General features: G+C 44.2%; 1 protein-coding gene and 1 gene segment (V, D, J or C); one reads left to right on the forward strand and one right to left on the reverse strand.

Annotated features, from left to right (window-relative positions):
• LOC119778444 lies at positions 1–1,612 on the forward strand. The segment is given in 3 exon segments: positions 1–144; positions 429–864; positions 1,606–1,612. Coding segments are annotated over 3 exon segments (486 nt in total).
• Positions 1,613–2,077: 465 nt separating this feature from the next.
• LOC119778432 (E3 ubiquitin-protein ligase TRIM21-like) lies at positions 2,078–6,400 on the reverse strand. Of its 2 annotated transcripts, XM_038277653.1 has the most exons (3): positions 6,304–6,400; positions 5,381–5,542; positions 2,078–4,495 (listed from the first exon to the last, which is right to left on the reverse strand). In XM_038277653.1, exon 3 carries the CDS (start codon positions 4,484–4,486, stop codon positions 2,837–2,839), a length of 1,650 nt encoding a protein of 549 aa, XP_038133581.1. In that variant the 5' UTR covers positions 4,487–4,495; positions 5,381–5,542; positions 6,304–6,400; the 3' UTR covers positions 2,078–2,836. The 2 variants fall into 2 exon arrangements, with proteins under 2 accessions (XP_038133581.1, XP_038133582.1); XM_038277654.1 differs by lacking the exon at positions 5,381–5,542 and having other exon boundaries at positions 6,304–6,395.
• Between the last annotated feature and the right edge of the window lie 17,664 nt (positions 6,401–24,064).

A 24,064-nucleotide genomic window follows, 5' to 3' on the forward strand; every position in this document is an offset into this window, starting at 1 on the left:
GCATTGTGTCAATAATAAGTGTTGCTGTGAAGAGAACAATAGTCAGACTGAATGTTGAACATCAGCTAGTTTCTCCTGCTGATTTAAACCTTGTTGGACAGATGGAACATTGGCTGTGGATTATTCTAGCTGCTCTTTTCTTTGGTAAGATAGAAAGCTCAACGTGTTTCCTCTTCAAACACTTGAACACATTCCTGAGCTCTACATGAAGAGCTTTAATGTTCATTCTACAGAAAATCAGAGCAGATCATTTCTGCTGCCATTTGTTACCTTGTAGAAACACCTGATATGGTTCAAAGTGACAATGATCAGAGAAAATGACATCTATTCTACATGGAATAGAAGTCTTTAAAGCTGCTGATTGTTCTCCTTTAATCAATCATCTTTATTGATTCATCTCTTCCTCTGCATGTTCTGTTCTTCCTCAGAGTGTAAAGGAGACTCAGTGACGCAGACAGAAGGACATGTTGCTGCTGCTGAAGGAGAATCAGTGACTCTGGGATGTTCTTATAAAAGCAGTGTAACATCAACATTGTTCTGGTATAAACAAAAAGAAAACAGCTTCCCACAGTACATGCTGAAACGAGTTTCATCAGAGGGAGATAACGCTCCTGAATTCAGCAAAAACAAATTTCAAGCAGAGGTCAAGAACTCAGCGTTTAATCTGACGATCCAGGATCTCCGTCTGTCAGACTCTGCTGTGTACTACTGTGCTCTGAGGCCCACAGTGACAGGAAACACCAGAACTCTGTACAAGAACCTGAACTACTCCAGAACCTCCACTAGAGGGCCTCACACACCGTTCTACCTCTTTGTCTTGTTCAAATTCCATCTCAAACCAGATCACAATATTGATGTCTTTCTGTATCAATGCAGTTTAGTTTTTTTAAAACATCTAAGAAAATAGATCACCCTGTAACAGAGAAGCAAAAAGATGTGGTCATTTCTCTGTGAATTACCTTAAAATCATACTGATTTTTTTTTTACTATATTAGAAATTGAAAGCTTTTAAATAATTCACAATTAAATGTGAGATTATTTTATTTCAGCATATTTCAATACTCATTCATTCCGTTCAAAATGAGGTGAAACAGACTGATCAGCACCATGGACAGCAGGAGCAGAGATTCCAGGTTGACAACAGATTGACAATCAATCATTCAATTAATAAATAAATAAATCATCAATCAATCAACCAATCAATTAAATCAAACAATCAATCAACATCATTCATGCCAAATTCAGTTTGCACCTCTTTGGTAAATAGGAAACAATCAAGGAAAAATTATACAATCTCATTCAACCACCTTCCAGAAGCATCGTTAGTGCCACTGATAAAAAAAAATAAAGATTAAATAAGTTTATTAAAACAATAGCAACATCTTTGGTTATTGGTCTAACGTTTGAAAGCCGCATGTCTGAGAGACTAAAGGAGTTTGAGTTTTCTGTTTGGGAACAACATAGTGCTGTTGTGAGGGAGATGACATAAACTAAACTCTGAGAACATGGTTAGGCTGGTTTAGGATGGATTTATTTTTCTGAAGGACTCTCTTCTCCCAGTCAGAGCTCAGGTCTGACATCTGGACTCCTGCTCTCTTATTACAGACTGTAACTATGCTGTTGAGATGATTTGTGTCTTTGAGGGATAATCTGTTAAACCAACAGATAAAATAAAAGGAATAAAAGAATGATTACCAAAAAAAAAAGAAAAACATTTAAAATACTGTAAAATGTGCAGACCTCTGCAAAGTGTCTGGGAACATTTAGGGCTGATTGGAGCTGTTCTGTGGGAGAGATGAGGTCCAATTCAGGAGGTTCAGGAAATGATTCCTTCTGTAGAAATCAGTGAAGTGCAGATATGTGTCAGAGAAGAGGAAAGGCTCATTTTGATCCATGGAGAGACGAGATGCTGAACTTTAACCCAACTTAAAGATAAAACATGTTTCATAAAAACATCTCCTGCAGTTTTTCCAGATCAATGAGGTCTTTTTACATCCAGTTGGTCCATTTTTCAGACCATGATGCAGCTTCATGACCAGTTTTCTTCTAAGCAAAAACAAAGCAGAACAGAACAGAGTTTTCTGAATGATTTTAATCGTTCCCAACCAAACATAGATGCCATTATTAGGTTTTACAGTTTCTCCAGTTAAACAGTTTTAATCTGAGCATCAAATGAAAACAAATCAAACCCCAACTTCAATAAAATTGAACCAATAAACTGAAACATGAAAACATCAAGAGGAAAACAATCAATCAATCCCAGATGAGTCTCCTTTTATTCCCTTCTGGTCAATGATCCGACCAACAGTTGAGTTCAGCTCCAGTAAAGAGGAGAAAACTATAAAATGATGCAGGAGAACCATGGTTCTGGTCAAGAACCTGGAACCAAAGCCCACTTTTAATGGTCCCAGTTTGAAAAATGACAGCTGGGCCTCTTTACCACATCATGTTGCAGCCGTTGCTGTTTATCTGCTGTCATTATCTATCTGGGTTTTTCCTTCAGTCTTTTTCTCTGTTAGTTTTAAACAGTTTGTTTCTAGTTTTCAGTTTTAAAGCCAAACCACAGACTGGGCCTGTAAACTAGAGGAGCTGTGGACAGGAAGCTGCTGCTACTTCCTGAATCTGACTTTGTTTAATGTCTCTGATCAGAAACACCTGAAATAAATGAAGCATGAAGGAAGTGATGGATGGATGGAAGATCTGAGGGTCTGGAGCTGAGCTTGGAGATGATGCATGAATAGCAGAGAGGAATCAGACACATTAGGATTTTACTACAGAGTCACTCAGGTTGGAGGTTCTTCACCAACAGATTTATTCTTCATGGAGCTTCATCAGATCAACCATCAGCCTGATTAACAGGACAGATGATCAGAGGAGCAGAGTTTTTACCTTCATCATTCTTACAGGGACCGAAGAATGGGTAGAGTTTCTGAGTGAAGCAGCAGCCAGTAAAGGAGTAGATCAGAGCTGCAGCATCTACATCATAGAAGGAGACCAGACCCTCCTCATAATCCACAAACACCCCCACCTTCTCAGGACCAGGATGGAGATGGAGACGGACTGGAGGACCAGCAAGAGCTTTGTACTCATTGCTATTCCTCAACCAAATAGTCCAGTAACCATTCTGAGGTCTCAGTTTGATCTTCCCCTTCCTGTTGATGGACTCTCTGGCCACTCCTAAATCCCAGTCAGTCTTTCCTTTAACCTGAACCTCAAAGTAAAATCTGCCTGAAGAGAAACTCTGACGTCCTAAAACATTAGCACACCAAGAAAATCTCTCTGGATTGTCTGGTAGATCTTTCTCTACATCTCCAGCTTTCACCTGTTTTCCATCATCAGACAGGATGAGGTCAGGATGAGCTGTATCAGGATCCAGAGTCACATCCACTGCAGACTGCTGGACCCTCTTCATCTCAGCCTTCATCATCTTCTTCATCTTCTCCCTGATCTTCTCCTCCAGCTGAGTCACAGCTCTCACCACAGTCCCCTCATATGATGGTGGACGGACTCTGACCTCTGTCCAGTTCTTGGTGGGTGGAGCAGCTTTCAGGGAGGAGAAGCTTTGGAGGAGGTGGAGGTGGTCTTCAGACTGGGAGAGCTGCTTCACCTCAGAGCTCCTCTTCATCAGCTCAGAGATTTCCTGTTCCAGATCTTTGATGAAGTCTTCAGCCTGTTTCTCTGCAGTTTTCTGTTTGTCTTCGATCTCCTTGATGAGCTCCTTCAGGCCTCTCTCAGCAGACTCCTTCAGAGCAGTGAAGACCTCAACACCTTCTGCTTTCTCTCTGTCTGCAGCATCTTTACTGATCTTCACCGACTCTTTGATCTCCTGAATCTTCACTCGTCTGTTCTGGATCATCTTCTGAACTTCATCCTCTGTCTTCCTCAGCTCTGCCTTCTTTCCTTCAGTTTCTTCTCTCAGAGGAACAAACTCGTGGTTCTTATGGTCCAAAACAGGACAGAGCGAACAGACACATGTCTGGTCGGTTCTACAGAACAGCTCCAGAGGTTTATCGTGCTGCAGACACATCCTGTCCTCCAGGTTCTCCACAGGCTCCATCAGCTGATGTTTCTTCAGACGTGGAGCTGTCAGATGAGGCTCCAGGTGAGTCTGACAGTAGGAGAGGAGACACACCAGGCAGGACTTCAGGGCCTTCAGTTTGGTTCCAGTGCAGACGTCACAGGGAACTTCTCCTGGTTTGGCAGCTTGTTGCTCTGAGCTGCTGCTGCTGATGGCTTCCTGCTGAGCTTCACGTCTGAACTGAGAAACCATCTCTTTGATGAAGGTGTTGACCTTCAGCTGAGGTCTAGAGGTGAAATGTTCTTTGCACAGAGGACAATTGTAGAGAACATTTCCATCCCAGTGCTGAGTGATGCAGGCTTTGCAGAAGTTGTGTCCACATGGTGTGCTGACTGGATCAGTGAAGACATCCAGACAGATGGAGCACAGGAACTGATCCTCAGACCGCAGGTTGCTGCTAGAAGACATGTCTGAACTCTGAGGACAGAATAAACAGTTTAAACTCTTTAGTTAAAGTTGCTAAATGTTCCAGTTCCTTATAATCATTTAATCTTATAGTCAATCCATCCATCCATTATCTGACATGCTTTATCCTGAGTGGGGTCACGAGGGGTGCTGGTGCCTATCTCCAGCTATCCACGGGCGAGAGGCGGGGAACACCCTGGACAGGTCGCCAGTCCATCGCAGTAATCTTATAGTCATTTCCTCCAATTTACTACAGATTTATTCTGAGTCCTGAAGAAATTTCTCCAGCTTCCTGTTTGTCCTTAAAGGGGCCATAGAATGCAAAACCGAGTTTCCATCGTCATAGATAAATAACGATAGTTCAGTGGGTGAAATGGACGTACAGAGAAGTTCAAAACCCATCAACACCTCCTTTCTCTGCAAATCTCACAATTCTGAACTTCCAACATAAAACGGGGGAATCGAATCAAAGCCCCGAGTTCATATAAACTCAGGTTGAAATTCCCCCTGGATATTTTTTTAGGTATGAAAAGTAGGATATGTCCAGGAAAACGTCTGGTCACCCTACCCTATCAACAATTTGATGTTTCAGTGAGTGCTTGTTGCTATGATGCGTCTTTGCTCAGAAGCTTTGCTCGTTGTAAACCAACCAATCAGCGCACAGCTCATCTACATATTCATGAGCATACCATAAAAGGAGGAAAACCTTTTCATTCCAGTGATTTTATCAGGCTTGTATTAGGGCTCAAAGCACAGCAACTATGTCATTTTCAGCCCAACCAATGTTACACACCCTATTCAGAGACCTTAAGGACCAGATACCCTATAGAATCATTCTATGACCCCTTTAAAAGCTGTTAGTAGAAACTCATTTAAACTGTTTTCTGCTTCACTCACCAGAATCAGAGTCTGTTGTTGGAAAGGAAAAGATGAACTTAGTTCGTCTTCAGGAGGAACAGGGACGTGTTTTTCTATGGCAGCTCAGGCTTTATTCTGACAAACTTTCACTTTCATTTCTGCAAAGTGACGTTTTAAACTCAGTGCTGCTCCTCCCATTACCTTTGAAACACACAGATTCATGCAGGAGACATAAAACATGTTTCTTTAACTCATCAGAACTGAGCTCACTATAAAACTGGAACAACTGATGATCAACTAAACAAATGATCAGATTCAGCTTCATTTTATTCTAATTTGTTAAAAAAAAAGTTCCCTGTTCATCCAGGAGGGGGCTCTATAGACCAGCTCACCTGGTGAAATGAAGTCAGCAGGTAAGTTTCTGTTTCTAAAAACAGAATCTGTGGTTCAGCCCAGAATCCCAAAACCAGCACATCTATCACTGATGAGATCAAAGTTACTGTTAAAACAGTTGATGGTTGTGGTGAAATTTATTTATCATTATTATTTATGCCTTTGTTCATATCAGTGAGATTTATTGTCTGCATTTAACCCGTCCCTCAGGGAGCCGTGGGCTGCCTCTCCACAGAACCAGCAGCTTTCTGGGGTTAAAGGCCCGTCTGGGATTCAAACCAGAGACTTTGCAGCCTTCTGAGGAAGCTAGCACCCTGCTTTACACTCATCCATTTTAATATAATCTTAATCAAAGATTTTGTTTTGTGTTAGCAGGGTAAGACGTAAATCAAATGTGTTGCAGTAACTAAATAGGATTAAGTAAATTCCAAAAGCGGTTGGATTAAAGTGAAATCTGTATATTTCTGAAAGCAATCATTATTTTTCCCAGTTTTCTGCTGATTAACATCTTCCAGTTTGCTGTTGATGCTGCTGGTAGAAACACAGTGAATATTATCAGCTGTATTCACCGCTGTTTGAGTTGGTTGATGAGGAAGACAGAAGAAACTCTGACAGAGACGGAGAAACTAGTCTGGACTGAAGCTCTGCTTTTATTCTCAGCCTTTATGTTTCATTTCTGTAAAGTGACTAAAACTGTTTTTTCCAGCGCTGCTCCTCCTCTAACTGCTCCTATTTTTCATCCTGTCATTCATGAATCATTCATTCATGGTCATGTCATTCATGAATCTTCTGATGAATTTCCTAATCTGTTTAGGAAGTCCCATGTTTTCTTTTGACTTTTACTTAAATTATAGAACTAAAGTGAGTTTGTGTCACTTCCGCATTTTTTGTGCTGTCGACTCCCATTTGAATTTTTTGTAGTATTTCAAGCAGTAAGAAATAAAACCTGATTTCCTTTTTCAAATGCTGTTTTCATTTTATGATGTGGAGATCGAATTGAAATGTTAGTCTGAGTTTTTTGCTCAGTAGGTAAAGATATTTATCATGTAACTGTTATAATTTTTGGGAATAGGTGAAAGAGAAAAACTGAGTTTTTCAGATATTAAGTAGTGTTGTGCAAAATGATATCCAGATCTGAATGCCCTGTTAAAAAACTTCACATCGCATTCCCCCCTGACGTCATTTACGTTGAGTTGCAATAAATGCTAAACTCTCTGCAGGTTCTTGTCGTTGTCGTCCGCTCTATTCAGCTGGCTTTTAAAACACACTGCGAGAAGGTGGGGGCTGGGTGGTGAGGGTTACGGGGGCGAGAAACGCAAAAGTAACGCAATAGTTACTTTTACTAGTAACTAGTTACTTTTATTGTGGAGTAACTCAGTTAGTAACTCAGTTACTTTTTGGGAGAAGTAACTAGTAACTATAACTAATTACTTTTTCAAAGTAACGTGCCCAACACTGTTTGTGACAGGTATACTTTGTGCAGTGCACACAACGCTCAGTGCTGTGGTTCCTGTTGCAGAGATTGCACACCTGGCCTGCTTGTAATAATGATGAAAAAATCTCAAAAAATAGAGTTTAGCACATTTTCCCAAAGTAAGAGTTGCAGTGTGAACTAGTTGAGGTTATCTATGTATCTTACATTGTAGTTTGGAGACACTGCAATGATCTATAGTGAAGACATTCCTCATTTTATACTCTTCTATTCTAATAATAAAATAGAGGTGCCATTTGTAATTCAGGCTTTGGGAAATTCCTCAAAAAAGTATTATTTTCGAATCCAATAAATAGGGGATGAAATACATGAGATCAGATACACATAAAATTAATTTGATAATAATCCACCTCTCCTTGGTGATACTTCTGAATATTTCTCTCTGATTATTTTTAAGTTCAGTTCATTTGTATAGTGCCAATTCACAACACATGTCATCTCAAGGCACTTTCCAGTTCACCAGATCATACTGTCAGATTGATTCAAAGTTTTCTACTGTATCTAGGGAAAACCAGTTAATTGCATAAACTCATTGACTCTTCAGCAATCCCTCAAACTAAGCATGCTTGTAGCGACAGTGGAGAGGAAAAACTCCCTTTGAACAGGAAGAAACCTCCAGCAGAAACAGGCAGTCATCTGCTGAGGCCCACTGGGGTTCAAGGGGACAGAAGCAGACAGAGATACAAAAGCAGCTGTAAAAGGCGGCCCAGTCCAGGAAACAGACAGCCAGGCAGACGAGCTCTGAGCCAGCTCCCATGTCTTCTGTTTTCTCTCCTACCCTCCGACAGGCGTTTCAGGTGCCTTCGGTCCAGAACCAGCAGACTAAAGAACAGCTTTTTCCCGAGAGCTGTCCCTTTACTGAACTCTAACCCTCACTGATGGACTCTACTCTCCTTCCTCACACCTACCACAATTTTGCTATTCTGTTGTTTTATAAGACGGTAATGTTCACCTTTTACTATTGTAACAACTGTTTACACGCATCTTGCACTACTCACTTTGACCGAATATTGATTTGCACTGCCGACTGCCTATATTTGCACTTCCAACTGTTTATTCACAGCACCAATTGTTTACATTTACATCTGCAATAACGTACTTTAACTCTAATATGCAATTACCTTCCACTGCACTTTAATTTAGATAGCTTCTGTCCAAACTGTATTAATTAATTTTATAGTGAAACTGTCATGATGGGTGTCACAGAGAGTAAGCCCAAGATGCAGAACACACACGGAGTTTGGGTCTTGGGTTGGCTCACCAGGGCAGATTAGCTGGTTAGCTCTCCTAGAGCTTTAGGCTTGAAACTGGTTCCCTGTGATGCAACTCTCCCAGAGCTGCAGGCCATAGACAGGTTACCAGAGAGACAGTTCTTCCTGGGCTTCACGAGGAGACAGGAGGTTAAGCTCATCCAGAGCTTTCACGAGGAGACAGGAGGTTAAGCTCATCCACAGCTTTCACGAAGAGACAGGATTCCAACTAAGATCAACACTGCGGCGTGGGATCAAGGTCAGGCAGTGGCTTATAAAGGAGAGGTCTTCTAATGAGAGGATTAGGAACAGGTGTGCAGGAAGGTTCCAGCTCCAGAAGACCCACAGCGCATCCTGCTGGAGACAGAGGGTAATCTCCAGATCCCCACAGTAACTCCAAACCTAAGGGAAAAACAAAGAGAGCAGAAGAGGATCCTCTGCGCCCTCTGGTGGGCAAGCCTGAGGATCCCAACAGAGCCCCCCCCTCAAGGGCGGATTCCAGACGCCCCCTGAAAAAAAAGTCCAAAAAACAACCCACTCAGGGTGGGCGGAGGGGGCACTAGGGCGAGGAGGGCCAGAACCAACAGAAAAGGAGGTCCAACAAACAAAAAACAACCCACCCAGGGTGGGCGAAGGTGGAAACAGGCCAGGAGGGCAGAAAACAAAACCAGAGTCCAGAACAAAAAGCGATCCACTTATGGTGGACGAAAACAAAAGAAGACCCAAAAACTTTCTTGGGCAAAGTCTCAGGTGGCAGGCCGAGGGACCGGCAGCAGGACACAGTCCCAGGAGGGCTGCCATGGGGCCGGTAGCAGGACACAGTCTCAGGTAGCCTGCCGAGAGGCCGGCAGCGGAGGCGTAGAAGCTGCTCAGGAGGCCGACCACGGGGCTGGGAACGAAACAGCGTCTTAGGAGGACCACCGCCAGGCCGGAGGCATGGCAGAGGTTCAGGAGGCCGGCCTATGATCCGGCAACGGAGCAGAGTCTTAGGTAGCCAGCAGCGGGCTCGAAGGCGACGCTGACACTCTGGGGGTCTGCCACGGGGTCTGCGATGAAGATGATGATCCGGGGTTCTGCCGCGGGACCGGAGGCGAAGCTGACGCTCAGGAGATCCACCAAGGGGCCGGAGGTGAAGCTGACGCTCTGGAGGTCTGCCGCGGGGCCGAAGGCGAAGAACCTTCTCAGGAGGAAGACACCCAAACTTCAGCAGGTACCCCCTCGGGGTACCCCGTCCCCTCCTCGGCCGCTCAGGCTCTGTAGCGACCGCCAACTGCGGTTCAGGAGGAGGCTCTGAGGAGACTGCCGAGTGCGGCTCTGGAGGAGGCTCTGGAGAGGCCGCTGACTGCGGCTCTGAAGGAGGCTCTGGAGAGGCCGCCGACTGCGGCTCTGAAGGAGGCTCTGGAGAGGCCGCCGACTGCGGCTCTGGAACAGGGTCTGGAACCGAGGAGCCCGCCAATTGCGGCTCCGGGTCAGGAACTGGAGAGCCCACCGATTGCGGCTCTGGAGCAGGTGAGCCCGCCAATTGCGGCTCTGGAGCAGGGGAGCCCGCCGATTGCGGCTCTGGAGCAGGAACAGGGGAGCTCGCCGATTGCGGCTCCCGATCAGGAACAGGGGAGCCCGCCGATTGCGGCTCCCGATCAGGAACAGGGGAGCCCGCCGATTGCGGCTCCCTATCAGGAACAGGGGAGCCCGCCGATTGCGGCTCCCGATCAGGAACAGGGGAGCCCGCCGATTGCGGCTCCTGGACCGGAACAGAGGAGCCCGCCGATTGCGGCTCCGGGTCTGGAACAGGGGAGCTCGCCGATTGCGGCTCCGGGTCTGGAACAGGGGACACCACCGACTGTGGTTCAGCCTCAGGGGCAGGTGACACCACCGACTGTGGTTCACCCTCAGGAGCAGGAGGGACCACTGATTGCGGTTCAGCCTCAGGAGCAGGTGACACCACCGACTGTGATTCACCCTCAGGAGCAGGTGGGACCACCGACTGAGATTCCACCTCTGGAACTGGAGGGAACATCCATGAAGGCTCAAGTTCAGTCTCTGAGGTGGCTTGAGGCGTCTGTAGAGAGCTCTTGATGATTAGTGGCCTCTGCTGAGGGACTCTTGGAGGCATGTTTTCTCTAACTCCACTTTCTGAAGACATTCTAACCCTTAGCTCAGGGGTCTCAAGACAGCACAGGATAGGCTCAGGGGTCTCTGGACGGCACAGGGCAGGGTCAGGAGTCTCTGGATGACACAGAGCTGACTCAGGGGTCTCAAGACGGCACAGAGCTGACCCAGAGGTCTCTAGACGGCACAGAGCTGATTTAGGGCGACGCCGTTTCCTACGCCGAGGGGTTTTAGGAGCTAGGCTAACCGGTTTATTGATTGAATCTGGTGATAAATTAACCAGTTGAAAAATATGAATACCGGAAAGAATTACTGGATCTTAGGCTAAAGAGTCAGGCATGGGATCTGGCTTAAAACTAACTGGTTCAGGCTGGCGTGGAGCTGAATGTGGTGGCTCGAAAGGGTAGATATCCTCTCTATCCCCATAGAAATAATTCCATAGATCTGACTCATGGATGTGGGGGGCTAGATTTTCGGATGAGGGAACAGGTCTAGTGACAACGGTGACGGGTGCAGGTGTCGGATCAAGCTGACGGGGAACTCTAGTAGTTTGAACCTTAACTTGTGGGTCAAATTTTAATCCTCTGACAGAAGGAGCTAAGTGAGGGTCGAGTATATGTGAGGAGAAACTAACCTGGCGCGGAAAGGAACTGGAATCCTTAAACTGAGGCTGTAAGGTTCTGGGTCTAGTTTGAAGTTCTATATCTAGCCCGACTGCAAGCTCTATAAGGTCCACAAGGTTATCTGGCTCAACATAAAAGGTTAATTCGTTTCTGATAGGTTCATTTAATGCTTGGAGAAACGCAGTCTTAAGTGCAGACTCGTTCCACCCGGAAACGTCTGCTTTTTCCTGGAACTCAGAAGAAAACTTGGCTACTGATCTATTTCCCTGTTTGGATTCCCAAAGTCCCCTTGAAAACCAGGATTTATTTGTGACCTGATTAAAAGTCCTTTCAAACTCCTGGATGAACGTATCAAAATAATAGTGAGAACTAGATCTGGTCTCCGCCCATTCAAGGGCTTCACCGGACAGAAAAGAAATAACAAAAGCTATCCTATCCCTATCGTACAGGAAATCAGACTCAAAGAATTGAAAAAATAACCGACACTGAAAAAGAAATGTTTTTAGCTTACGTGGATTGCCTGAAAATCTCTCAAGCAGAGAAGGACCGGGTGACAAAAACGACGGGCTGTACTCTGACCAGAAAGGAGGGTTATCATCTTGACTGGGAAGTGACGGACCCGGAACCGGAAGTTGAACAGGCGCCATCTTACGATTCCCACGAAGCCTGTGGGATCTTGAAACGATTGTTTTCTTAGAGTCAAACCGGGATTTTAACTCACGGAGGGACTGAGTGTGATCAGGAGTAGGAGCGTCCTGTTTCTCAGAGCTACGACGGGGGTGATCTGCTGGGCTTTGTGTTTGGCCGCAGTGTTCTGTCATGATGGGTGTCACAGAGAGTAAGCCCAAGATGCAGAACACACACGGAGAACGCTGGTAAAAAGTCCAAAGAGTTTATTTTAACACAAGCACGTAGTAAGTATACAGAAACAGTTCAGTCTGGGGGCTGGTTCACTGGGGTAAGTGCAGGGAACGGAGGATGGCTGGTACTCTGAGATCCTGAGGGGGCTAAGCTTCTAGCTGTGTGCTTAGCAAGGCTAAGTGGGATCTGAGCTTCCAGCTCAACACAGAGAACAACTGGGGGTAACCCACACGGGAACCTCTGGGGAAACTCCTCAAGGAAGTCTTCAGGTTTCATCCATGTAGGATTCTTGGGGTGGCTCACCAGGGCAGATTAGCTGGTTAGCTCTCCTAGAGCTTTAGGCTTGAAACTGGTTCCCTGTGATGCAACTCACCCAGAGCTGCAGGCCAGAGACAGGTTACCAGAGAGACAGTTCTTCCTGGGCTTCACAAGGAGACAGGAGGTTAAGCTCATCCAGAGCTTCACGAGGAGACAGGAGGTTAAGCTCATCCAGAGCTTCACGAGGTGACAGGAGGTTAAGCTCATCCAGAGCTTTCACGAGGAGACAGGAGGTTAAGCTCGTCCACAGCTTTCACGAAGAGACAGGATTCCAACTAAGATCAACACTGCGGCGTGGGATCAAGGTCAGGCAGTGGCTTATAAAGGAGAGGTCTTCTAATGAGAGGATTAGGAACAGGTGTGCAGGAAGGTTCCAGCTCCAGAAGACCCACAGCGCATCCTGCTGGAGACAGATGGTAATCTCCAGATCCCCACAGTAACTCCAAACCTAAGGGAAAAACAAAGAGAGCAGAAGAGGATCCTCGGCGCCCTCTGGTGGGCAAGCCTGAGGATCCCAACAGAAACTGTATATCTGCTATAACATCTGTATATATGCTATTGTACATAACTGTAAAAACCCTTTTTATAGTAATATCCACCTGTACATTATATTCGGTACATATCCAGCTGTAAATTTAGTTTAGAACTCTAGTTATCTATATATTATATTCATCTACTAGTAAGATTCAGTTTAAATGGTATTCATCTCTATACTTAATCAGTAGAACCCATGTCCTGTATTTATAGAACCATTATTTATCCTGCACTTGCTGCTATTGCACTTCTGGTTAGACCTAAACTGCATTTCGTTGTCTTGTACCTGTACTTGTGTAATGACAATAAAGTTGAATCTAATCTAATCACTGCATGAAAAGTGAGATTTTCGTCCCCGTAAACCCCCGTAAACTCCCGCAGATCTGCCTGATTTTCGTCAGTTTCCGACAATTTGCAACCCGTGCTTGTCCGCGTTTGTCGTGCCACAAATTGTCGGAAACGTACCGTGACGTATGTGGAGAGCGATCAGCTGTACTAATGGCCCTAATTAGCATATGAATGCAGCAAACCCGCGCGGCTGGCCAGGTCTGGCTTGAATAAACTTCTCAGTATTGGCTGAAACCACTATTCTCAAACAAGTGAAATCGCTCGTGATTGGCAGCAAAACCACACGTGGCCACGCCAGGCTTTAATTTTCTTACTGAGTATTGGACGGAACCACTTCCTTTTAAACAAGTAAAGTCGCTCGTGATTGGTTGGCATATATATATATATATTTACATATATATATTTATTCATTCATATATATATATATATATATATATATTCATATATTTATTCATTCATATATTTGTTCATTCATATGCTGTGTATTTATGTTATCCTACACTACTACACAATTATTATGCTACCATCAAGGACATGAATGAATTTATACAGGAAATGAAGATTTGCCAGGAAGCTGTTTATGCAAAGAAAGAGCTTTATTAAAACACACACAACTATATACAACGCGTATCCAAACACATGCGTTTCTAAAAATTAAAAGTCCGTGAACTTCCTCGGGGTTGGAGGTAACTGGCAGCATTCCCTCCGAGGCAGGTCCGATGTGCAGACGCATACTGTGCGTGGCCCTGTACTTCGGCATCGCTTCTAACCGGGACTGCAGCTTAACACAGAGTTCAGTGAGATCCGGCCTACGAAATGGCGGCGACTGTACAATCCATCCAGAGACAACGCCGACGACGCCATCTTCTTCGTCGGACATGAGGTCGACGGTGGCGGACTTCCAGAGTTCCACTTCCTCATCTGCCAGCACACTCTGCCTCACCTTCAGCAGCTGAAAAAAAAACAATGAATCAGCGCACTGCATATGGACACAACACATCTATCAATGCACCTGAAAAATAGTCACCAAATAAAGTCTTACCCTCTTTCTTCTGGCCCGACTCCGAGCAGATAGCCTGGCAGCCTCCGCACACAGCGTGCTGGCTAGCAGCGTGTATCTGAAGCTCCTGCATACCGTCTCATAATACGTCTTACAGGCAGCTGGAAAACAATTAAATGAGAGTGGTATGAATAAAAAAAAAATCAAACGCAAGTCACAGTAACAAGGAAGGAGAAAACATTAAAACAAGTCACTTACACACAATGTCGTCTTTATCAACATCGTGCAAATCCGAGCAAATAGGAGGTCACCGCCTCATTGTGAGGCGACTGTAGTCTGTGAAAAAAAAAAAGTACAGCTATGGTCGGTATTTATCCGTATCCATGTCCTTTTACCGCAGAATGAAAGCATATTCTTTAAACCTTACCCCTGCTCCGGTTCATAGCGCCTGCAATTAGTCTCCGAGTTGTTAAGACGGCATATTGCTTCCTGTGAATCACAAAAAATACACTTTAATAAAGCTTTAGGCTAGGCTGCTTTTAGCTTACCTAGCTAGGCTAGGTTGTCTTTAGCTTGCCTAGCTAAGCTAGGCTGCTTTTAGCATAGCTACCAGTAATCGAACATATATTTACCGCTAGCGTGGCGTTGTGCACCCGTCTTCTCTTCCTCGAGTTCGTAGCATCGAACTTGCCCAACATACTGCCGACATGAATGAGGCGCTCATTCATGTCGGCAGTATGTTGGGCAAGCTGACGAGACAGTCCGCTGATAGCAATCAGCAGTTTCTTCTCGTCATTCTGCGGGCTGGCCGAAAGTTGTGGACTAAGAGCAGTTGGAGGCGAGTTGAACGCGAGACGTCGTGCAGCCATTGTTCACGTAACAACAAAATACAAACACGGTAAATGGAGATGAAGTTCACAACACAAACATGTCTGCTAATAAGCTGGTCTCGCGAGAAGTCGTAGTGCACAAAAGCTCACACGTGATTGGACGATGGGGCCGAAGGCTCATCAGGCTCCTCCAATCACATACGACGTCATTGTTATACGGAAGGACTCGCGAGAAGAGCTCGCGTCGCTCCATTCTGGAAGGTGGCGGTAATGCACCTATAAATTGTTTGCAATTGCAATTGTTTGTCTCCATAAGATTGAATTTGAGCAGGTGGACATTAGAGATAATAAATGCAACAACAAGTTTTTGAATCAATATTCTATAAATAATATGTACCCAGGAAGAACAAAAAGCACAGCTCTCTTACAAAATTTTAAGAAATCTATGATAGTCAAAATTAGGACAAATTATTTGAAATTCCCAATTCCTCCTAAATATAAAGAATTACAGTTTAAAATAATAAATAACATATATCCTTCAAATGAGTTTTTAAGAGAGAGATTTAAGTTTAATGTTGAGAATTGTGGCTTTTGTACAACTCAATTGGAAACAACTAAACATCTTTTTTATGAATGTAAAGAAGTATTAAACTGGGGATCAACTTCGAACCTTTCTGTCTTCTAAAACAATAAATTTAGATTTTATTTCCTGGCAAAACATTCAATTCGGTTTATCCATTAAAGAAAAAAAAATTGGAATTTTTAATCAATATTCTAATAATTGTAACAAAGTATTATATCCATAAATGTCGCTATGCAAAATGCTCCCTCTCAATCTCTGCTCTCAAAAATGAACTTTCCCTTTTCAAAAGATGTCTGAGAAAGATGCAGAATTTAAATGCAATTAAATTGTTTGAGTTAATTGAAGAATTTCAGTTGGTAGTCCCCACTGATTAATTTACTTTAACTACTATTATTATTTTATTTATTTTTATTTATTTTATTTTATTTTATACTTTGTTCCAGCCTGTGCATTTAATTTTATTTTTCAGAAGCAGGAGTTGTGATATTTCTTCTTGTATTGAAATATTTGTTATTGACTTGTTATTTGAGATTGTTATTGTTTTCTTATATATTCAATAACAAAAAAAAAAAAAAAAGTGGAAATCTAAAAAAAAAATTAACCATTACAGCCAACTGATTCTGATTAAAACTAATTTTTGAAGTAAATTATTTTGTGTATTTTTTTTACATAACATTTGCATACACAGTAATCTAGCGTACTTTAATTAAATAAATCAATTCAAGCTAAAATGTAAGAGTCTATAATTAGGCTATACTGAGCCTGATCTATTTCTACCATCTATTTGGGGGATATTTATTGCCACACTTTGGGCCACTTAAAACCAATTTAGCATGCTGACCTATGTCCTTATTACCACAGTGTACCAATCTTCTGATGGCTACTTCCAACAGGATAATGCGCCATGTTATAAAGTGAATCATCTCAGAATCATTTCTTGAAACTTTTCCACTTAAGTAATTGTGAATTGAGCATATTGACAGACAACATTTTATTTTTTATCTTAAATGCAAATTTAAAAAAAAAATAATTACTGCTCTAAATGTATTGCTCTGTCAGCTAAAGATCTGTTTTGGTCTCTATACTTTAATTAAATAAATCAATTCAAGCTAAAATGTAAGAGGCTATATCTGATCTCTTTGTATCAGAGATTTTCTTACCCAGGGTTGCAGGGGGGATAAAACCCCCCCTGCAACCCTGGTTTGCATTTGTATAGCTCACAGCATGTTCATTTACATGTTAAAGCCTCCCCTAGAATTCCATGGGGGGGAGGCATGGGGGGAACACAGCCTAAGAAATTCCACGTCAATTTCTGACAATTTACGGGAGTTTTCGGCAAAGCCTGCAAATTGCCGTATACTGCCGCTAACCTGAAGTTCCACGACAATCTACAGTGCCGTATATTGACGAAAATCCCACTTTTCATGCAGTGAATCTCATCTAATCTAATGTCAGAGGATGAAGAGAGCTCATCCAGTTAGTCACAGTCATAGAAACAGGACTACACTGGAAAACAGGCTGGTCTCCAAAATCTATGAACAAGATGTTGTTGGCAGCAGCACAGCTGATATTTCTCTCCAGGATGGAGTCACAGTCAAACAGGAACAGACGAGGCAAAGCTAGAATGAGAAAAAGTAGAGAGAGCAGAACGTAGATTCTGCAGAGAGAAGAATAGAGATAGAATGAAGCTGTTGTGGTTCCAGTTTGTGGGGGTAGTTTTGTGTTCTTCTTCAGATTCACTGTTCACTAACCAGATGGTGCCAAAGGTTCACTTCTGTCCTGGAGGGGTTCCTTTCTCGTCTCAATTACCCACACCTGCAGCTAATTGGTCATCACCTCTGAGGAGTATTTAAGCAGCTGACTGTCACCACCTTGTTGCCAGAGTGTTTGCCAGTTTAGGGAAATCTACATATCCTCTGAGATTAATCTGGTCCTCCTGGAAGGATTCCTCTCATGGTGCTGAGAGTCTCACTGCTCACCTTATCAGAAGGCCTACCTGTTCCAGAAACCCAGTTGACAGCCTGCTCCGCTGCTCCTCTGTTCCTCAATAAGTCTGCCTGTCCACCCTCCAACGACACCTCCACCATGAACCAGCTTAGGCCTCCACAAACAGGAACCCCAGACCTTCCTCCAACTCAAACTGTGAGTCCAAGCAAAATCTGAGTTTCAGTCATCAGCCTTTTTTCCCACAGACCTTGAACTCACCAAGTCACTCTCTCCTTTGTGCAGTCGCTCCAGGTTTCCTGGTCGCTGGAACCCCCCAAGCTGAGATACCTGTTTTCTGTCAGCTTGTTTTTGTATCTGAAAAAATAAACTGTTTAACTCTGATCCTCTCTCTGAGCGTTTTTGTATGTGGGCAAAAAATGTAAGACCCATCATGACAGAACACTCTGGCCAAACCGAAGACCCAGCAGATCAATCCAGAGAGCTCTTCATCTTCAACAAACTGCAATACAGAAGCATGACAACACTCTTTTAGAACTGGGTAACCAACAAGCAGAGACGAACAGGCGCTTAGCAGATTTAGCTGATTTATTCCTTATTTGCTTTCAAAAGACCTCTGGTCCTGTCGTTGAAGCTGCACCGCTCCCAGCTTCCCAAGCTCCAGTCCACTCCACGTTTTCCAAGTGCCATCTGCCCAATCCACCCAGGTTTAATGGGGATCCTAAGAAATGCCGGGGTTTTCTTATGCAATGCACCATCCAGTTTAAAGACAGAAAGGTTCCAATCATATTAATCTTAAATTTGCTAAATTAATTGACATGTTGATTCTGTTTCAGTGTGCAGTCAGTTTACTTACAGAAAACAGCAGGTATTATATTCATCTTCAGCAGAAACCTGATGCTCTCACAAAACTCTTTGTTCTTGCACCTTTCTACTATACACCCCTTCCTGATTCTCTCTTATCTCTCTCAATTCTGTCTTTTGCATTTCATCATTACATTGTTTTTTTTAAAAGAAAGTTTAAAATCATATTTAATGAATAGAAAAATGTAAAAGTCTGAACAGTCCTTTCATTACCTGATTATCAGGGTTACGCTCCATAGAAGATTTAATTTTAAGTTATATAACTCTAATCATCATTAAAGCAATAGCATTCAAAAGTTAAAAGTGAATTTTCCAAATTTTTACGTCCAATTGTTTTTTATTTGTTTTTATGCCTTTAAATGGCTTTGGCCATCTCTGAACATTTACAGCACATTGGTTTCTGTATGTAAAGGTGCTTTATAAATGGATAGGATTGGATCAGACTGGAAGGCTGCTGATTTTCCATGTTCTGCACATCTGTAGACATTAAGGACATTTAGTGCCTCGTCTTCAAAAGGTTAGCAATTACAAAAAGATGTCCAAAATGTTTTCACACGTGAAGCTGATATTCATAATAGGTACAAAAAGATTTTCTGCAGCAATTCAGTGGGCAGAGGGTACAAGCATTTCTGTGTATGTGCCGCTATCAATATGCAGATCATGATAATCAAACTGCAGAAATTTATAGGTGAATGGTATACAAATGTAATACTTGGCATCAGAAAAGTTTAGTTTGTTAAAGTTTGTATAGAAGTCAAATTTAAACCAGCCTCCAAAAATGTCTGCTGACACTGTGGCCTTAAAGGAAGCATCAGTGTAATCATAAAGGATGGAAAGAGAATCTGTAGGAATTTTTTGGGACTTTCAGGAATAACAACAGTATTCGATAATAATGCGGGAAAATATGTGAACTTATCTTTACGCAAATATACCAGGATATCTATTTCATGTGTATTCTTTTACAGAACAAGAACAATTATGCATAATAAAAATTACAAAAGCTTTATAGGCCTACCTTTGTTAACAATATAGTGAATCAAATATTAGTTCTTAGAGGTTGGTGGATATAAACACAGCTGTTTAGGGCGTGATTTTAAAGACAAGTTTCCCAGGTTTTATGATTGACATCAAAATTGGATTTAATTTGTAAAGTCTACTATGAATAACATGTGTTATTATTATTAACATTATTTATAATTACCTCGATTTCAGTGGCTTAGATTTTTCTTTCTTTTATGGCCACTCTTAAACTGCATGTAGAACATGTGATGTCCTCATTTCAATGGTGCAGAAATGGTTTGCATGTCTATGTATAACATTTGCAAACTTTGTGATCAACCATAACACAAAAACTTTTTGAATGAGCAACGAGTTTTAGCCATGCACTTAGTCTTTATTTAGATTCTTGATGAACAGGCCTTTAGTCCTTTTCACCGTTTTAACAACATTTGAAATCCCTTCTACAGAGAAATGATATCATGTTAGACAACAAAGCAAAGCAGCAGATCTAATAACACAGAGAAAAACTGACTGCTTATTCTCTGGTGAAAACATAATTTTCCAATTCATCTTCAATGACAGCAACATCTAGATCCACTAAGCTGACCATCAGAGAGCTAACCCTGGCAGACACAGCTCTCTACTAATGTGCTCTGCAAACACAGTGATACAAAGTGTAGAAGAGGCTGTACAAAAAGCTGAACACTGATATCTGACTCCTCTTCAAAGAGGAGGGAAGTGGTATTCAAAGCTCAGCTTCATATCAGATGGATTCTGCTAATTCCTGTTTGATCAGAGTCACTGTGGTTACAGCTGCTAATCAGACACTGTGGGAGGAGCCACAGGAGCAGAGTCTCAGCAAATCTACTGACAGAGGAGAGAAATCTAACATGAAAAGACCCTAAATATCTTTTTCCCATTTGTTAAGACTTCATCTGTTTTACTCTCATCAGATCTGCTTATCAGTCAGAGATGTTGTACAGAGCTGCAATACAAATGTGGCGGGAGGATGACTCGTCCTCAACACATGCAAAAAGCTGTGGCCCCAATACTATCCTTTACCATATTGTCATGACCTGCTGTTTAGGAATTTTGTTTTTGGTAAAGTTTTCACTTTGGATTTCAGTTATGCAGTTCTTTGTTTGCTGTTAAGATTAATCTGATTTTGAATTACATCCTGGTCTAACTCTGTTTTGTTAGTTATATCTTTTTCAGCATTTTGGTGATTTATTTACTCTTTACCAGAGATGGGAAGTAATGAACTACAAATACTTCGTTACTGTACTCAAGTAGATTTTTCTGATATTTTTACTTTACTACATATTTTTATGGCGACTTTTTACTTCTACTCCTTACATTTTTACACAAATATCTGTACTTTCTACTCCTTACATTTTAAAAAATTGTCTCGTTACTTTAGTTTTGAATCATTTCAATGGAGTTACCGTTATCATTTTTCACGTCATCAATACCAAATTCAATCTAATTGGATGGGAATCTACGTTGCATTTGACGCACCACTACAAGATGAATCGACAGATTCGTCGGGATTCATTGGCGGCAAATCATTGCAGCTTGGTGGCGGCGGCGTTAGCATAGTAGCATGGACGACGAGATGATTGAAAATGAACACAACGGAGATCTAGTCCTATTGGCAGACATCCATTTAAAATGTAGGCAACGGCATGAAAAAAGTGGTTTCTACTTTTACTTTTATACTTTAAGTAAATTTACAAGCCTGTACTTTGTTACTTTTACTTGAGTAAAGAAGTTTAATCAGTACTTCCACTTTTACCAGAGTATTTTTTAACACAAGTATCTGTACTTTTACTCAAGTACGGAAAGTGAGTACTTTTGCCATCTCTGCTCTTTACTCTGGTTTTTAATCATTCATTTATTTGCTGTTACCTTAAGATGATTTCCATGGCACTATTGTCATGTTGAGATATCTTCATTTACTGTCAATTTGCAGGTCTGCTAGTGGCTCCTAGAATTTCTTTTTTTCGTCGTCGTCGTCTCGTCGTCGTCGTCGTCGTCGTCGTCTCCCGCTTTATCCGGAACCGGGTCGCGGGGGCAGCAGGCTAAGCAGAGACTCCCAGACTTCCCTCTCCGCAGACACCTCCTCCAGCTCTGTTGGGGGAAGCCCTAGGCGCTCCCAGGCCAGCCGAGAGACATAGTCTCTCCAGCGTGTCCTGGGCCGTCCCCTGGGCCTCCTCCCGGTGGGACATGCCTGGAACACCTCCCGAGGGAGGCGTCCAGGGGGCATCCGAAGAAGATGTCCGAGCCACCTCAACTGACTCCTCTCGATGTGGAGGAGAACCGGCTCTACACTGAGCCTCTCCCGAATGACCGAGCTCCTCACCCTATCTCTAAGGGAGAGCCCAGCCACCCTGCGGAGAAAGCTCATTTCAGCCGCTTGTATCCGGGATCTCGTTCTTTCGGTCATGATCCAAATTTCATGACCATAGGTGAGGGTAGGAACGTAGACCGACCGGTAAATTGAGAGCTTTGCCTTTTCGCTCAGCTCTCTCTTCACCAGGACAGACCGGTGCAGCGTCCGCATTATTGCAGCAGCCGCACCGATCCGTCTATCGATCTCCCGCTCCATTCTTCCCTCACTCGTGAACAGGACTCCAAGATACTTGAACTCCTCCACTTGAGGCAAGGACTCCCCTCCAACCCGAAGGGGACAAGCCACCTTTTTCCGGTCGAGAACCATGGCCTCGGATTTGGAGGAGCTGATTCCCATCCCGGCCGCTTCACACTCGGCTGCGAACCGCCCCAGCGCACGCTGTAGGTCTTGGCAGGAGGGAGCCAGCAGAACTACGTCATCCGCAAAAAGCAGGGACGAGATCCGCTGTTCCCCAAACCAGACCCCCTCCGGTCCTTGGCTGCACCTAGAAATCCTGTCCATAAAAGTTATGAACAGGACCGGTGACAGAGGGCAGCCCTGTCGGAGTCCAACATGCACCGGGAACAGGTCCGACTTAATGCCGGCAATGCGAACCAGACTCCTGCTCCGCTTGTACAGAGAACGGATGGCCCCTAATAAAGGGCCCCTGACTCCATACTCCTGGAGCACCCCCCACAGGGCAGCACGAGGGACACGGTCGAATGCCTTCTCCAAGTCCACAAAACACATGTGGACTGGTTGGGCAAACTCCCATGAACCCTCAAGCACCCTACAGAGGGTGTAGAGCTGGTCCACCGTTCCACGGCCAGGACGAAAACCACACTGCTCCTCCTGCAGCCGAGGTTCGACAATCAGCCGGACTCTCCTCTCCAGCACCCTGGCATAGGCCTTTCCGGGGAGGCTGAGAAGTGTGATTCCCCGATAGTTGGAACACACCCTCCGGTCCCCCTTCTTGTGGAGGGGAACCACCACCCCAGTCTGCCAATCCAGGGGAACTGTCCCCGACCTCCACGCGATGTTGAAGAGACGTGTCAACCATGACAGCCCGACAACATCCAGAGCTCTGAGATACTCAGGTCGGATCTCGTCCACCCCCGAAGCCTTGCCACCGTGGAGTTTTTTGACTACCTCGGTGACTTCAGCCTGGGTGATGGACGAACCCAGCCCCAAGCACCTCGTCTCTTCTTCCCCCACGGAAGGCATGTCTGTCGGGTTGAGGAGATCCTCAAAGTATTCCTTCCACCGCCCGACAATATCCTCCTTCAAGGTCAGCAGCTCCCCACACCCACTAAAAACAGTGTTAGTGAAGCACTGCTTTCCCCTCCGGAGGCGCCGGACGGTTTGCCAGAATCGCTTTGAGGCCAACCGATAGTCTTTTTCCATGGCCTCTCCAAACTCCTCCCAGGCCCGAGATTTTGCCTCTGCAACCGCCCGGGCCGCGACACGCTTGGCCTCACGGTACCTGCTTGCTGCTTCAGAAGTCCCACAAGCCAGCCAGGCTTGATAGGACTCCTTCTTCAGCTTGACGGCATCCCTTACTATCGGTGTCCACCACCGGGTTCGGGGATTGCCACCACGACAGGCACCGCAAACCTTACGGCCACAGCTACGGGCAGCCGCATCGACAATAGAGGCAGAGAACACAGCCCATTCGGACTCCATGTCTCCAACCTCCCTCGGAACCTGAGAGAAGCTCTCCCGGAGGTGGGAGTTGAACACGTCTCTGACCGAGGGCTCCACCAGACGTTCCCAGCAGACCCTCACTACACGTTTGGGCCTGCCGAGTCTTTCAGGCTTCCTCCTCTTCCAGCGTATCCAACTCACCACCAGGTGGTGGTCGGTGGACAGCTCCGCCCCTCTCTTCACCCGAGTGTCCAAGACATGCGGCCGAAGATCAGAAGATACGACTACAAAGTCGATCATCGACCTTCGGCCTAGGGTGTCCTGGTGCCAAGTGCACCGATGGACATCCTTATGCCTGAACATGGTGTTCATTATGGACAATCCGTGACTTGCACAGAAGTCCAATAATGAGACACCACTCGGGTTCAGAGCTGGGGGCCCGTTCCTCCCGATCACGCCCCTCCAGGTGTCACTGTCGTTTCCCACGTGGGCGTTGAAGTCTCCCAGCAGAATGATGGAATCCCCGGGAGGGGCGCTTT

Source organism: Cyprinodon tularosa, unplaced genomic scaffold (assembly GCF_016077235.1).
Source record: "Cyprinodon tularosa strain WSP-4 unplaced genomic scaffold, ASM1607723v1 ctg1330, whole genome shotgun sequence".
NCBI lineage: Eukaryota > Metazoa > Chordata > Actinopteri > Cyprinodontiformes > Cyprinodontidae > Cyprinodon > Cyprinodon tularosa.

Excerpts from the sequence above, each read along its gene's own strand:
- LOC119778432 (XM_038277653.1), bottom strand. The coding sequence starts at position 4,486 with ATGTCTTCTAGCAGCAACCTGCGGTCTGAGGATCAGTTCCTGTGCTCC.